General features: G+C 34.9%; 2 protein-coding genes and 1 long non-coding RNA gene across 3 annotated transcripts; all 3 read left to right on the forward strand.

Annotated features, from left to right (window-relative positions):
• The first annotated feature begins 7,432 nt into the window (after positions 1 to 7,432).
• On the forward strand, positions 7,433 to 9,604 carry LOC130990763 (uncharacterized). Its single transcript, XM_057914995.1, has 8 exons — positions 7,433 to 7,798; positions 7,976 to 8,348; positions 8,429 to 8,547; positions 8,647 to 8,770; positions 8,851 to 8,906; positions 8,991 to 9,081; positions 9,168 to 9,348; positions 9,417 to 9,604. The coding sequence occupies exons 3-8, from the start codon at positions 8,444 to 8,446 to the stop codon at positions 9,602 to 9,604; spliced, it is 744 nt and encodes a 247-aa protein (XP_057770978.1). The 5' UTR covers positions 7,433 to 7,798; positions 7,976 to 8,348; positions 8,429 to 8,443.
• An 816-nt stretch (positions 9,605 to 10,420) lies between these two features.
• LOC130989080 (uncharacterized) lies at positions 10,421 to 11,179 on the forward strand. The gene is made up of 2 exons (XR_009090451.1): positions 10,421 to 10,723; positions 11,011 to 11,179. It is a non-coding gene; the product is annotated as an uncharacterized LOC130989080 (long non-coding RNA).
• A 2,645-nt stretch (positions 11,180 to 13,824) lies between these two features.
• LOC130989081 (cell wall / vacuolar inhibitor of fructosidase 2-like) lies at positions 13,825 to 14,559 on the forward strand. Its single transcript, XM_057913051.1, has one exon. The coding sequence runs from the start codon at positions 13,927 to 13,929 to the stop codon at positions 14,446 to 14,448; it is 522 nt and encodes a 173-aa protein (XP_057769034.1). The 5' UTR covers positions 13,825 to 13,926; the 3' UTR covers positions 14,449 to 14,559.
• The last annotated feature ends 1,606 nt before the right edge of the window (positions 14,560 to 16,165 follow it).

Raw genomic sequence — 16,165 nt, forward strand, 5'->3', positions numbered from 1 at the left:
GTAATTGTCCATTTCCATTTCTTATTGTTCACCCCAAGTCATAACCCATGTTAACCCGTCATTGGGATAGTGGGCTGTGACAAGTGCACAACTAGATCGGAATATCTTTATTTATTCTTATTATTATTATTAATACTGCTAATATGTTTATTTTAAGTATTTGGGGCAGCTCTGAAGTTGACAGAGCTGATTTGGCATTGTTCGACCCCACTTTCTAGCTATGATATACACCAGCTCTGACCACTCAAGGCTCTCTCGCCCTGGCCAAGCTCGGCTCTACACCAGCTCTGTATTACTCTCGATGGCTCAGCTCTGTAATAATGATCTAGGCTTAGTTATATGGGTTAATGGGCCCTAAATACTAAATGGGCCAAGTGATATGAACAAAAGATCGCTAGATCTATCGACCTTGAAACGAGAATTGAAATAAAGATAAATTGTGGAATATTGTCCCAAAACCCCTGAATCTAATCTACGAAATGATCTAGAGAACGGATCCCTAAACCCCAACGCACGATTGATACAGTAACTCGGAGACGATGAAAGATATAATAGAATTAAAGACAGATAAAAGATGGAAATCCCAAAACCTCTGAATCTAACCCACGAAATGATTTAGGCGAACGAATCCCTAAACCCCAACGTGCAGTTGACGCAACCACTCGGGGACGCTGAATGACACACGACGAGGGATGATGAACCCGCCGATACGCCGATAGGTTGGATTTGCTTGGGCAAAATCCAGGAAGAACTCGAAGTTCTCACGAGAGAATAATCTCACAAATTTCATATATCATCAAAGTTGTTCTTTCGTTCCATACAGCCGCCATATATATAGGCAAAATAAAACCCTAATTTAAAGAAGGACATAATCGTAAAAAAAACAAGGAAACAAAAGAAACTTGATCAGCAAGCTAAAATAAACCCTAGTGAGAAAACTAGCTCCGTACGCTCTGCCCTGCGCGTCCGCTCCTCTGCTCTGGAAAACCGGGATTCCTCTGGCGGAAGGAATCCTCTGGCGGGACGATTCCTCTGGCGGGAGGATTCCTCTGGCGGAATGATTCCTCTGTCGATATCGATTCCGCTGGCGAGCTCGATTCCGCTGGCGAGCTTGATTCCGCTGGCGAGCTCGATTCCGCTGGCGAGCTCGATTCCGCTGGCGTCCTTGGCTCTGGTCTGGCGCGGGATTCAACTCTGCTTTGGCGCGAGCTTGGCTCTGTTCGGGCTGCATCACCAAGGCTACTTAGATGCTTATAAACAGGACTTCCATTATTAGGTTAAGGACACTCTCTTCCATTCTAAAACAATGTACAATGTACAATGTAATTCCACCCGAGATATAGTGAAACTCGTGCAATCCTGTGGATGTAGATCATTTATGATCGAACCACGTATATTTTTGTGTGATTTATTGCTTTTATCTATATTCCAATTATTAGAATTATTTCTGAACTCATCAAAGTGTGAATAAGACTTTTCTTAAGAGTAAATACAACTTTTCTCAACAACATAAGACTTGTTTTTTTTGGAATTAACATAAGACTTTTTAAGAGAAAATAAGAATTTTTATTGAATTTTGTTTAAATGTGAATTAGACTTTTCTTAGCAATAAATATTTTTTTTTCTTAATATTGAATAATATATTTCTTAATAACAATAACACTTTAACCAAAAAAAATTCATATAATTAGAAAATGCTTTATAAATAAAGTTTATAATAAGAGTAAAAAAAGCTTTGTGGTATAATAGAGATGACGCTAGTTTCTTAAATTAGAAGTTCAGGTACAATCCTCAACTTTCACGTTAATTTACTTATTCTTTCGCAGATATGGACTAACTAGCCCGACCGGGAGACAAACCCGACCCGAGCCCAACCAATTCCCTGCTCACGACCAGTCGACTTTTGGCCCGCACCCAGCCCGGTCTCATGCAAGACTATCTCTTATAAAATGAGTCAGGATAACCAAGTAACTTCAAAAATTGACATTCCTATAGGCATATGGGAGTACACGTAGTGAAATTTAGGGTATTTTAATCAAGAGTGCCACTACTACAAAACTCCTCATCCTCATAGTCTACATTCTAAAAACATAGTCTATGCCAACTATCAACTATAGTTTTTAACACACATAGACTACGAGTTAGATATTGTGGTCTATTACTTCCCTCGTCCCAATTTTTAGTATTCATTTGAGAGTGGTATGAGTTTTAATAAAGTGATTGCATGGATGTGTTGTGAGTGGAATAAGGGTCTCACATTTTATGTGAGTGTTAAAATAATTAAACTGAAGTAAGAGTCTCATTTACTTTTACTAAAAATAGAAATGGATCTCTTTTCAAATGTGGGATGAATTGGTTAATAATCTCGACAAAATTTACACGAATAATCATCTCGTTAGTTACTCCAAAATATCTCTATCATTAAAAACTTCTGGATTGAATGCAGTATGAAATATACTCCCTCCGTCCCATGAAGCAAGACCAAGTTCTTTTCGGCACGAGAATTAAGAAATTGGTATTTTGTGTGTTAAGTGTGGTAGGTGAAAAAGTGAAAAGGTGAATAAAGAGTAAATTTTTTGCTACTTTTAGAAACTGGTCTTGCTTCGTGGGACAGACCAAAAAGGGAACTTGATCTTGCTTCATGGGACGGAGGGAGTATATTGTAATTTTTTTCTTTTCATTATATCAATTTTTATTATTGTAATTTTTTTATTTTTTCAATATACATTTCAAATATATTAAGTTAAAACTATTTTTTAATTATATTTATAAATATGATAATTGAGTTGATATCAATTTTATATAAATATAAAAGTTTAAAGTTTTCCGTGCATTGCACGGTGTGCAAATGCTAGTATTGCTTTAAACCTCAAATTATTTTTACACTATCAATTATATCCTTAATTATAGATTTTTTTACAAACCTTGAATTATTAATTTTGTATCAATTGCACCACTCGTCTATTTTTTTGGCTCTGAAAATTTGACGTGGCTCGCCCGATGCTATGATTATTCAAAATCAATCCTTCTTGAACATGCTTTATACTCCATAAAACAACATCATTATATGATTTATTAATTGAAAATTTACAGAGTGAAACATGGATGAAGGGTACAATTAATATAAAATCGATAGTTTAAGTCTTAAAAAATATTTTTCAATAGTTCAAGATATAATTAATTGATTGTGAACATAATTTGGGGTTTAAAGTAATATTTACCGTTATATCTAATCCTTATATGTATGTATATATATATATATATATATTCTCTAGTAGTCATAGACTACTATAAATTAGATATAGGATTGAAGAATATATGGATAAAAATGATTAAAATAAGGACATAAGAAAAATAAAAATAGAGAATATAGAAAATCGTATAATCATCCATGACAATTTCTAAAATCCGGAAAATATTTTCTTCTATTTATTTACTCAAATATATATATATATATATATATATATATATATATATATATTTGCTCAAATATTTAGCATATAGAGAAATGAAATTCTACATTTCTTCAAGTTACGCCAACTTGATAATTTTATGAAACTAAATATTCTATAATCTATATCTATACTATATTAAAAAGGCAGTTTCCAATTTGAAATCAATTTCAAATTAATTTCAAAATTAAGTTTCAATTTTGTAGTTATAATAAAATTGAAGGTTTATGTTTAAACTATATTTTTCTTTTTATTTTTCATTTCTTTAACTTCTTATTTGTTGTTTTATTTCTTTCCAAAATTATGAAATTCGATTAATTATAAAATATTTAATATACCTATCAAATTAAAGATCACGATAAGAGCTTTAATTTGATATATTTTATGTAAATATTTGATTTAAAATGTACAAATTAAATTTGTTTATTATAATTTTATAAATTTCTCTCTCCTCCCTCATCATTTTGAAAAAATGTTTTTTAAATTCTTTTTTATTACTTTTTTTAAAAAAATTAACTTTTTTTTGCTTTTCATAATATCAAATTTTATAATTGTAAATTCTTTTTTATTTTTTTTATTTTTTAATATTCAATTCAAATATATTTAGTTAAAATTAATTTTTATTATATTTATGAGTATGATAATTGAATTAGTATTAACTTTTATATATAAAAAAATAAAAGATATTTTCTCGTGCGTTGCATGGGATGCAAATGCTAGTTATATTAAAAAGACAATTCTCAATTTGAAATCAATTTCAAAATTGAATGGAAATTTTGAAATTATAATCAAATTGAAAGTTAATTTGTAAACTATATTTTTTCTTTAACTTCTTTTTTATTTATTTCTTTTCAAAATCGTGAAATTCGATTGGTTATAAAATATTTAATATGGATATCAAATTAAAGATCACGATAAGAGCTTTAATTTGATATATTTTATGTAGATATTTGATTTAAAATGTAAAAGTTATATTTGATAATTAAATTAGTATTAATTTAATATAAATATAAAAAATTAAAATATTTTTCCGTTCATTGCACGGGGTGTAAATGCTAGTTAAAATTAAATCATTTACTTAGCTAGACATCTTAATAATAGATCAAAATAATATTTTCAATAAAAATAAAATTATTTATTTGACCAACTAATTAATTGACCAAATTTAATTGGAGGTGCAAAATAATTCAGGGATGGGAAAATACATATTATATCTACTCCTTTTATATATGTTCTCTAGTAATGATAGACTACTATAAATTGGTATTGTTATGAGCATGGGAAACCTCGCGGGTTTTCTTTGGTTACCCCAACTACTTCATCCCGTGAAGATGGCCTTCAATGTTTATATTTAAGTTGGTAATATTGGTTGAGTTTCTTAACGGCTTCGCTTTAGGAGACTCACTGCTTGCGGGGAATCGGGTCTGACCAGATTGGTCGCTTTTCTTGATGTTGCTTCCCCAGACTTTACTTCGTTCTCATCCTCGGTCTGCAGTGCTTGAGGCAGGTCTGTTTCCGGCTTGTTTTGGTGGGGGAGCCTCGTGAAGCCTTTGCTTTCCGGGGCCGGTTTGGTGGTTTGATGGAACGTTTGAGGTGCTGATCCACCCTTGACCTTTGTCCCTGGGGGGAAGGGTTGGTTTTTCGCTTTGTTGTTCTTCTTTTCTTCGTTGCTCTGTTGTGTTTTGGTTTGTTTGGTCTGCTGCTGTTTTGTTTCTTGTTTGGCAGGTTGGCTCGGGCACGCTTCTGGCGCTTTGACTCCTCCGGCGCCTTGTCTCCTTTGGCGCCTTGACTCATCTGGCGTCTCCTCCCCTCTGGCGCCTCGACTCCTCTGGCGCCTTGGCTCCTCTGGCGCCTCGACTCCTCTGGCGCCTCGATTCCCATGGCGCCTCGACTCCTCTGGCGCCTAGACTCCTCTGGCGCCTCGACTCTTCTGGCGCCTCGACTTCTCTGGCGCCTGGACTCCTCTGGCGACTTGATCCCCCTGGCGCCTCGTCTCCTCTGGCGCCTTGACTCCTCTGGCGCCTCGACTCCTCTGGCGCCTTGACTCCGCTGGCGCCTGCGGTCCCGTTTTTTGTTCGTTCTTGTTGTTTTCCTTCTCCTTACGCTTGGGTTTTTTGTCTTCTTGTTTTGATTTTTCCGGACTCTCCTTGTTTGCGCCTGTGCTCTCAAGGTTTTTGTTTTTCTTCAATAAAATTTCTATTTCAACAGATAGACTACTATAAATTTGATATGGTATTGGAGAAGATATGGATAAAAATGATTAAAAATAAGGAATAGAGAAAATCGTATAATCATACATGTTAATTTTTTCTAAGAGAAGTACATTGATTTTATCTTATACTATCAGTTTAAAAGTTTATGTTTCATAATTATAATAATCTTTCTAATATTTTCTTCTAATTATTTGCTCAAATATTTAGCATACGGAGAAATGCAATTCTATATTTCTTCAAGTCATTTACTTAGCTAATTAGTATTGACATCTTAATAATTGGTCAAAATAATTTTTTTAGTAAAAATAAAACTTTTTTTTAGAGAATAAAATTATTTATTTAGTCAACTAATGAATTGATCAAATTTATTTGGAGGTGCAAATACTTGAAATATGGTAAAATACACATTGTATCTAATCCTTTTATATATGTTCTCTAGTAGGCATAGACTACTATAAATTTGATGTGGGATTGGATAAAAAATAATTAAAATGAGGACTTGAGATGAATAAAATTAAAAAATAGAGAAAATCATATAATCATGACAATTTTTTCTAAGGGGCTACATCAGTTTAAAAATTTATGTTTCAAAAATTATAAAAATCTAGCAAATATTTTCTAATTATTTGCTCCAATATTTAACATATGGAGAAATGCAATTCTACAATTCTTCAAATTACGTCAACTTATAATTTTGTGAACTTAAATATTTTCTAATTAAAAAAATCAATTACTTAGCCAATTAGCATTGACATTTTAATAATTGATAAAAAAAATTCAATAAAAATAAAACTATTTATTTGGCCAATTAATTAATCAACCAAATTTAATTGAATATGCAAAATAATTGAGGGATGGAGAAATACACATTATATCTAAACCTTTTATAAGTGTTCTCTAGTAGTCATTGACTACTATAAATTCAATGTGGGATGAGAGAATGTATAGATTAGAATGATTAAATGAGGATTTAAGATAAATTAGAATAGTGAATAGAGGATGTGCCACATAGGATCTTGAATTAAGGGGAGTCCTTGAATATGTAATCTATTAAATAATAGATAGATAGATCACTACTACAAAAGTTTACATACATAACAGTGAATAGATAACGGTTTTTTTCAAAAACCGTTATGTATGAGCGCACTTTTAGGAATAGATAACGGTTTTGCGAAAATCCGTTATCTATGTAGTGTTGTCTAAATGCATAGATAACGGTTTGAACAAATGCGTTATGTTTTTGCGTTATCTATTAGTTGCATACATAACGGTATTACGAAATCGTTAAGCCACTGTTATCTATGCCATCTTTTAATTATTTTCACCCAAATAAAATCGTGAATTCACTAAGTTTTCTCTTCTTCACTCCCTCTCCAACAATTCCTGCCGTTCATTTCTTCTCAGCGCACGAACTCCTCCGACGACCTCTGCGCCGCCGTTCCTCCGACGACCTCCGCGCTGCCATTCCTCCGCCCGCCGCCCGTATCTTACATCCCCTTCTTCTCGGAGGTGAAGCCCTAAAATCCCTAAATCCCCAAATTCTTCCTCACCTAAAATCCCCAAACACTATTGTTGCCGCCGACGACCTCCGCCCCGGATAGCCACTGCATACGCCGGTAATTACTCTTCGCGCCGCTACGGTACGTCTCGGTATTCTCTCTCTCTGTCTCTCTCTCTCTCTTGCTCTCACTCGCCCTATCTCTCCGTCTCATTCATGGCGGCTACCGCGGATCCAGCAGCGTTGGCAGTCATTGCCGCAAGCCCGCGCCTCTGCGGCGGTCGAGCCGCTGCTGTCCTGTTATTTATTTATTTTTGATAATTTTGGAATTTTAGCTGCAATTTGTCTATTTCGTTCGAACCACACACTTGAAGAGGTTTTCTCTTTTTTGGGGGTTTTTGTTATTCTCATCTTTTTTGATTTGCTGTCATTTAGAAAGGCTTTTGATCCTGAATAGATAAGGTGTGTTTATTTTGCTGTTGGAGTTGAAATAATTGGGAAATATTTAAGCTTAAATAGAGAGGGTGTATTTGTTTTGATTAATTGAATCACATGGTTCACTCTCAGCTGCTGCGGACTAGGGTTTTTGCTTCTACCGAGAATGCTTTTTTGAAGCAGCCTAAGGTGTTTCTTTGGTGAGTTTGTGTTTGCGTAATGTTAGATTTGTTGTAGAGGAAAGAATCCTGTTTACATCTATTTTTGCTACATTATATTGGAATTGATTCCTAAGTTCTTTACAAATTACAACTTGTGTGGCTTTTTTGTGTACTCCCCTGTTGTTTTATGACTTCCTCTCCGCCTTCTGGTTTCAGAATGTGAGTAGCTGAATGTCGTGCTGTTAAACTAGTCTTCCTAATTCTCGAGTCTCTGTCTGGAGACTGGAGCCATATTGGTGTGTGAATGCAGGTTGTATTTCTTGAATATGTGCAGGTGCCTGTTTGTTTAATACCCATGCTGTCGGAGTGCGTCGACCTGCCCCATGATCTTGCTCTACAGATATGGTATGTATAATTTAAGAGTAAAGAGATGTCGAAAGTCAACAGCTTGTTGCTGGAGAAAGGGTTGTGGGAATTTTGTATTATGTGATGCAAACTTGCTAGGTGCGTCTCTGTCTCTCTCTCTCTCTCTCTATTGCTATGCACTGAGAAATCAGTGTATGCATTTTCCTTATTGCATTTAGTCCAGGTATACTCGCATCCGGCTGTCATGTAATCAACGTAACATATTCAGAAAGGTTGACTAAATCTGCTCTTACGTATCTACAGGGTGTTAAGAAAGTGATGTACAAAAAGAAATTCAGTTCCCCTTGTTACTCGGCATCAACGTTTGGCTCTCCAGATGTCGGACTTATACTTGTTTTTGCCAGTGGAAAAATCGAGATTAGGTGATATGTCCTTATTCGTGCCATACTAAATGTTTCCAATTTGTTGAATGATTGAATTTGGCTAACCTGATTCTTACTTGTGTTAATGTGAAACTTCAGATCCCTGCCAGAATTGTCTCTAGTGAAAGAAAGTTCAATAAGAGTGCTCACATTTTCGACTTCTAGACCTTTCTCCGTTTCTGACATTGTAGTGTCGTCATCCCTTGATGGCGAACTCATCATTGTAAGTCTTCAGCATTACTTTTGTCGCTCAACAGTTACCTTAAAAAGACTGCTAACATACTTGTATTTACTCTGAACCAGGTTAACGGCAATCAGGAGTTAGTTTTCGTCTCAACTTTGCTTCATGAGGCTTATAGGTCACATATGATCTAGTTCCCTATTCTGCTTTTATGATCTTTGGTTTTGTATAAGGAAAATAAAATTGACTTATTCCATCATAGATTCGTGGACTCGGTCTCCATGGTTCTAAAGAAAAACCTTGTAAATGCTCAAGGGCTCATCTATACACCGCCCGTGAAAGAGAAGAAGAAGGTACGTCGTCGTTTGCTAGATAGAACACCGTCGTCCATCATATTGATTGCAAATTTTCATTTTGTTCAACTGATGTGTTTTGACAGGGCATATTTGCCTCTGTGATAAAAGACAATAAGAGTTCAAAATCGAGGAACGGGCATGAGGTGGAAACTGAAGATTGCAGACAAAGTATTGAAGAACTGTGTACCATATTTTCGACATCCAACTTTGCAAGGGAGATTGAAAGCGAGGAGAAGAAGATTATGAATGAGGAGTTGGATATAGGTATTTGCTTCTTTGGTTTTTTGTTGTTGTTTTGCAAGTCTAAGCTTTCTGTTTTGTCCGTGGCTTAGATGACATCGAGATCGAAGAGCCGAAAGAGAGAGCGAGAGTGATGGCAGGGCTAAATAGACAGAATATTACAAATACATTTCAAGCAATTAAAGGTAAGTGTGATCCAGTGAAAATTAGTGGTAGTTACAAGAGTTCTACTTCTCAGAGAATATATGTTCTTTTATTTCTATTACAGGAGCTGGTCTGAGATGGGAAAGTTTAAGGAAATGTTCTTTTATATTCTCCCAAATTGTATATTATCCAATTCGAAGCTAAGTTTCCTATCCCATCTCTTTTCTATCGATGATAGTGTAAGAAAGATATCAGAACTTAACATCTATCATTGAGCTTGCCATGGCTATCTTGTTCATCTATTTATGACAATAGTGGGCTAAGGTTTTTCCCATATTCTGTGTGTATGCTATTTGTTCATCTATTTGAAAGAATTGAAGACAAGGTTTATATACCTTGAAGTCTGGTAGAGTAATGAATGAAGGCCCTCTTACTTTTTGGCTGTTGAAGTATTACATGAACTGAAACTTGAAGTTTCTGGTAGCAGGTAGATCAATTTACTTCCCTGGTGAATAAGGAATGAATAAGGGTGTGTGTTGGCTGAAATGTTAAAGAGTGTAGGGTGGTTGGCTGAAGACTTGAGTACCTACGAAATGGTACAATGTTGGGTGGCTGATTTGAGCCCTTTGTGTACTATGGTATGGCTGGAGTATGGGGTAGCTCAGCTGGTGTCTGGTGAGGCAGAGCTACCGTGAAGAATATATGCAGCGAGGCAGACAAAATAATTCAGATTGGTAATTTGAAGCACCTCTTTCAAATGCTAATTAGTGTTTCTGATTTTGCTGCAGGTTATTTCGGAGAAGAACAGGAAAGAGATCTCCAAGTACAGGCTATTTTGGAGAAGAACAGGTTATGTCACGTGCTTTTTTTTTTTTGTTGAATGCGGTCAAGCGATAATCAGCTATGAATCTACAAACTCATTTTGTCACAGAGGATATCAACTCAATTTTCGTCTTCTTCTTTTTCCCAGTATTTAATTATACTATAATTTAGGGTGATTTTGTTTAGTTCAATATGAGCGTGGAAGGGAGCTAGGATAAAACCCTTCAATCTCATCTATTGACTATTTGGTTAACTTTGGTTTGCTGGTGACTGGTGGCGGGTCTTTCATTTACTGGATTTCTGTTTTTGTTTTGGAAATTTTAGAAGTGTGTTGAATTGCTATGAACTGTGCACTATTCATGGTGGTGTTTGCTGATTACAGGTGCCCCAAGTGCGTAGAACTAAAGCTTCGCCGTGAAGGTGCTGCTTTCTGGTTCGTTCTTTGATTGCGCTTTTGGAGTGTAATTTTACTAGCTTCTAGTTTTATTTCCATTGAAGCTGGAATGCTGGATTAAATTTGTCCTAGACTTAGAAATTGTAGGTAAGACAATTGGGGATCTTCGAAGCTAGGTGCGTTGTAGACTGACTCCTGGCCTTAGTATTGTATTAGCCTCTACAGAGCATCTATCTGACTTTGTTCTGCATGAAACACTTCTGCTGATTAGGCTTCATTCCTTTTGGAATTGGTTGCAAGTAATGCCTATTCTTGATCCTTTCCAGTTCCCAAGAGTGTTTCAAGGCATCCTGGAGTTCCCATAAATCTGTTCACTTGAATGCAAAATCTTCTTTAATTGCATCTGAAAGTTATAGTGAACAGAACTTGGGTCTGCCGGGTGACGGCTGGCTCTACTGCTTGATAGAAGGACAAGCACAGACACCAAAACTTCCACATTTTGACTGGTTTTAATTTATGTTTGTCCCAACTACAAAATTTATGTTTAATTTTTTTATCATTTTAATTACCTCTAACCACAAAAATAAAACAATGCTTGTCCCAACTACAAAATTTATGTTTAATTTTTTTATCTGGTTTATTTCTCTGTCCTTTTCAGGCCATTAAGACCATATCCAATATCACAGAAACGTATAGTACCTACTCATATTGATCAACCTGACAATTAGTTTGAATGTTAAGATACTTTAGCAATATACAAGGTGTGGTTACTTTTTGTTTGGCTGTGTAATTCTCTATGTTTAATCATATATGATTTTGTGGTTGATATTTCCTGATACTCATGATAAATAGTTATTTGGATCATATATTCTCGTCTTGTTTCATTTTCCAGTTTGAATTGCTATGACGTTAGTTTCATGGTTTGCAGAGTCAATTTCATGCCTGGAGGAATCTGTATATATCTTTCTGGATATTGGAAGGTTTAATATGTTTGCAAGGTATTATAAGGTAAAAGATTAAATGTTTGCAGATATCTGATTTTCCAATTCTTTCTTTTGAATTTCACGTTAGCCACCGGGTTGGTTCTGTTCCATATGCTGAATTTTTCAGCCTTACGTAACAAAAGTAGTTCTCTGTATAAGGACACTGGTATGTTATTAGTCACCGTTTAGGCATAATCTTGATTCTTGAGTATTATTACAGTACTGAGAAGTAATTGAAAGATGGTAATTTGAGATATCTTAATATGCAGGAAATTCTTGAGTATTATTATCAGCATTAGTCACCATTTACACTTATGTGGAGATGGATAATTTTGAAAAATAGATGCCTTTACTTGAACTGAGCTTTGGAAGGAAAATTCTTGAGCAAATAAATTAGTGTGCATCAGTGTTGGACTTGTAGTTTGATGTATTCCAGCTGAGCCTTTGTGTGCACGCATATGAGTTTTTATCAAGGGAGGAAGATCAAGATGGAGATGTTACTTTCAAAAAGGGAGGAAGATCAAGATGGAGATGAGCGCGAAGGAAGCCTTTGAGAGGTCGATGAGGACTTTGTCGGAGTGGATAAGCCAGGAAGTGAATCGAAATATGTAATGATCTTAGATACTTGATACTTGGTTCATTCGGATGATAATGTACGAATATTTTGGATAATATATAATATTGTTATTGTTGATTTTATCATTTTGTTGTTTTAAAGTTATTTATTTATTTCTTTATATAAATAACATAAAAATTGAGAAAAAAATATTAAATATTAAAGATAATGGTTAAAATCGTTATAAAAGGTACAAAAAACCGTTATCTATGTCTTACAAAGATAACGGTTTAAACTGTTATAAAAAGTATAAAAAACTGTTAACTATAATATGGAAAAAAAATATTATATAATACATAACGGATAAATTCTAATACATAACAGTGGAAAACCGTTATCTATATCTTACAAAGATAACGGTTTAAACCGTTATAAAAAGTATAAAAAACTGTTAACTATGTTATGAGAAAAAAGAAATATTATATAATACATAACGGATTAATTCTAATACATAACAGTCGAAAACCGTTATCTTTTTCTTACAAAGATAACGGTTTAAACCGTTATAAAAAGTATAAAAAATTGTTAACTATAATATGAAAAAATATATATTATGGAATAGATAACGGATAAATTATAATACATAACAGTCGAAAACCGTTATGTATAATCAATATAGATAACGGTTTTATAACCGTTATGTATGTATGGTTGTACTGTTATCTTTTTCCTTCATAGATAACGGTTTTATAACCGTTATGTATGTGTGGTTGTACTGTTATCTTTTCCCTGCATAGATAACGGTTTTTAAACCGTTGTGTATGACACCTATAATAGATAACACCACTATACACAACGCTTTTTTTGCTCATAGATAACAGATAAAATCCGTTATCTATGAGCGTTTTTCTAGTAGTGGATGTTAATAAAATGTGGATCGGATAATGGGTCTCTTCTACTTTGGAAGATGTGAGTCGGCCCGTGACCATTTTTGGTTCTTGGCTCGTTTCCAAAACACACCAATAAATGTGATCTTTGCTGCCAAACAGATGCCTCCATTCAATCCCAAGAAAAACAACAAAAAGAACAACTCATTTGGTGGTACATTATTCAAGGCGACTAGAGAAGCAGCCAATTGAGTCCAAAATGTAGTTGTAAAAATTTGGATGAATTAAAATGTCCCTAATTTCACGATTTTATTTATAAAACCCCCGACTTTGCCGCGTACTATATATAAAATTCGATGATGATATAATGAATTAGTTCGCCGAATATTTAGGGGATCACGATGCCTTTTTGATGATTAGATGGAAAAGAAATATTCCACATATAATTAATGGTGGACACAGAAAGAAATGAGGGGCCCCCACCAAGCAAAATATTCTTATTTTGTATTATTATAAAATCATTGAATTATCGATTTTATGGGCAAAAACTCCTAATTGATTCATAGGAAAATTGTCTTCTAAAAATCTCGAATTCAAAATTTAATTAATACAGCCTATATCAAAGAATATGGTGAAGTGATTCATTATTTCAAAGTCAAATTTTATAATGCGGGTGAATTTTTTTCGAAGCAAAGAGTTGGTGACATTTTAAAAAAATAATATATAATTAAAGTAATTTACCCTAAAATACTTAAAGCTTTCAGTATTACAAGTTCCACATGCAAATCATTTCGTCCATTACATTTCCATCACAACATGCGATACTCTTGGTTCATGCTCCTCTTCACTATCTCCCTCTCACTCCGGCCGAGGACGTCATCGTCGGCCGACTTGATCCAGCAGACATGCAAGAGCACCAAGTACTACGACCTCTGCGTGTCGTCGCTGAAATCCGACTCGTCGAGCCCCAAAGCCGGCGACGCCAAGGGGCTGGCGCTGATCATGGTGAGGCTCGGGGTGGCCAACGCCACCGCCACAAACGCCTACCTGCTCAGCGCCGCCGCAAACAGCACATCAGCGAAGAAGGCGATCAAGGAGTGCGCCGACAAGTATGCATTTGCGAGTGAGGCGCTCAAGAGCTCGCTTCAAGACTTGAGCGACGAGCTCTACGACTACGCCTACATGCATGTCATGGCGGCCGCGGACTACCCGGACGGCTGCCGCAACGCCTTTAAGAGGTCGCCGGGGCTGCTCTACCCGCCGGAGATGGCCCACCGCGAGGACGGCCTCAAGCGCATCTGCGACGTCGTTTTGGGGATTATTGATTCTCTCGCTTGACTACTACTGTCTTGTGTATGTTGATTTTCTTTAAGTTAAAAGTGTAAGACTTTTATTCGTTGTGTTTATACCGTGGAATGTCGGAGAATAAAGTGTCCTTGTGTTTTGAAATTTGAATCCAAAATGCATTTATCCATTTTGAATACAAAATTGTTAATTTATGATTTTAAACAATATTTTTAATAATAATAATAAACTCTTTTTGTTTAAAAAATTATAACGTGGTTTGGCGCACATAGATTTTAATAAATTATTGAGAGATATGTATAAAGTGTTAGAAGAAATCATCAAAGTTAATGTATTAAATGGATGAACTTTTAAAAAATACTCCCTCCTAGAGTTAATATATAAAAGTAGTCATTTTCTTTTAGTAAATTTACAATTTAGTCTATGGAATAAAAACTTAAAAATTTGGCTAGTTTTTTTGGCGAAATGATTAAACTGTCTCTAAAATTAAAATTAAAATCAAAATTAAAAAAATAGCCACACCAGATCTTCTCTCTCTTGCAATCTCACCTCAATTCCCTCTTCCTCTCTCTTCTCTATCCTGCAACAGTTGATCTCCCCCTCCGTCGATCTCCTCCCCTGCAGTGCGCACAGCCTCCTGCCGCACTGATCAAGCATACAACTGTGGGGATAGGAAGCCTTCATTGCTACTCTGCGAGAAGCAAATTAGTTGCAGAGGTAAGCAGGATGGAGACAATCATCAAGTTGATGGAGTTGGCAGCCATTATTTGTTGCTGAAAACAGATTAATTACAGTGAATAAACTAAGAGATTTGGTCCATGTGTGTATGATCCAAGTATTTTCAGAGATTTGGAGTAAGAGTATGGAAATTTGTTGAATTAGTTTTCAATTTTTTTTCCTTCTATTTTCTCTAATTTCTTTTCATTTCTTTTTCTGTGCTGTGAGAATTGGTATTAGGAATTACAAATTGGAATGGCGAACCTATTTTGGCTTTGCTTAACGTTGAAAATATCATAGGGTTTCGAAGCTTACAATTTTTACAATACTTTTATCTGCAGATTCACGACTAAATTGAAAAATCTTTGTTACTAAATGAAAAATCTTTAGTTATATTAAATATTTATTTATTTTCTTAAAGAAATTCATCTTTGAAATTCATCGAATATTGTTATGAAGTGAGTCTGTGTTGTTAATGTTTTTAAATTTACGATCAAATCTATATAAATTCACAACTTAAAGTTCTTGAATTCACAAACCGATCTATAAATTCACAACTACCTAGATGAATTCACAACTGAATCGTTAATGTTGGTTGTGAATTCGAATTTTAAATATCGAATTCACAACTAGTATTTTGGTTGTGAATTCGAGTTTTAAAATTAGAATTCACAACCAGTTTGATGAATTCACGATTGAATTGCTGGTGTTAGCTGTGAATTCGAGTTTTAAATCACGAATTCACAACCAACTCTATTGCTAGTTGTGAATTCAAGTAATCGTGAAAACGTCACTAGAAACCTGTTATCGTGACACTTTAGCTATAATGGCACTTGATGCAAGTGTCATGTTAGCAAATGTAATGATAGGTTAAATGTAAGGATAGAACTTGTATAACTTCACTTGAAAACGTCATGAAAAAACACATGTAGTGTCACTAAAAAGTGCCTCAAAATGTTATTTACTACTCCCTCCGTCCCACTGTAAGTGAGACCTTTTTTTTGGGCACGGGAATTAAGAAATGTGTATTTTG

Source organism: Salvia miltiorrhiza, chromosome 6, assembly GCF_028751815.1.
Source record: "Salvia miltiorrhiza cultivar Shanhuang (shh) chromosome 6, IMPLAD_Smil_shh, whole genome shotgun sequence".
NCBI classification, from domain to species: Eukaryota; Viridiplantae; Streptophyta; class Magnoliopsida; order Lamiales; family Lamiaceae; genus Salvia; species Salvia miltiorrhiza.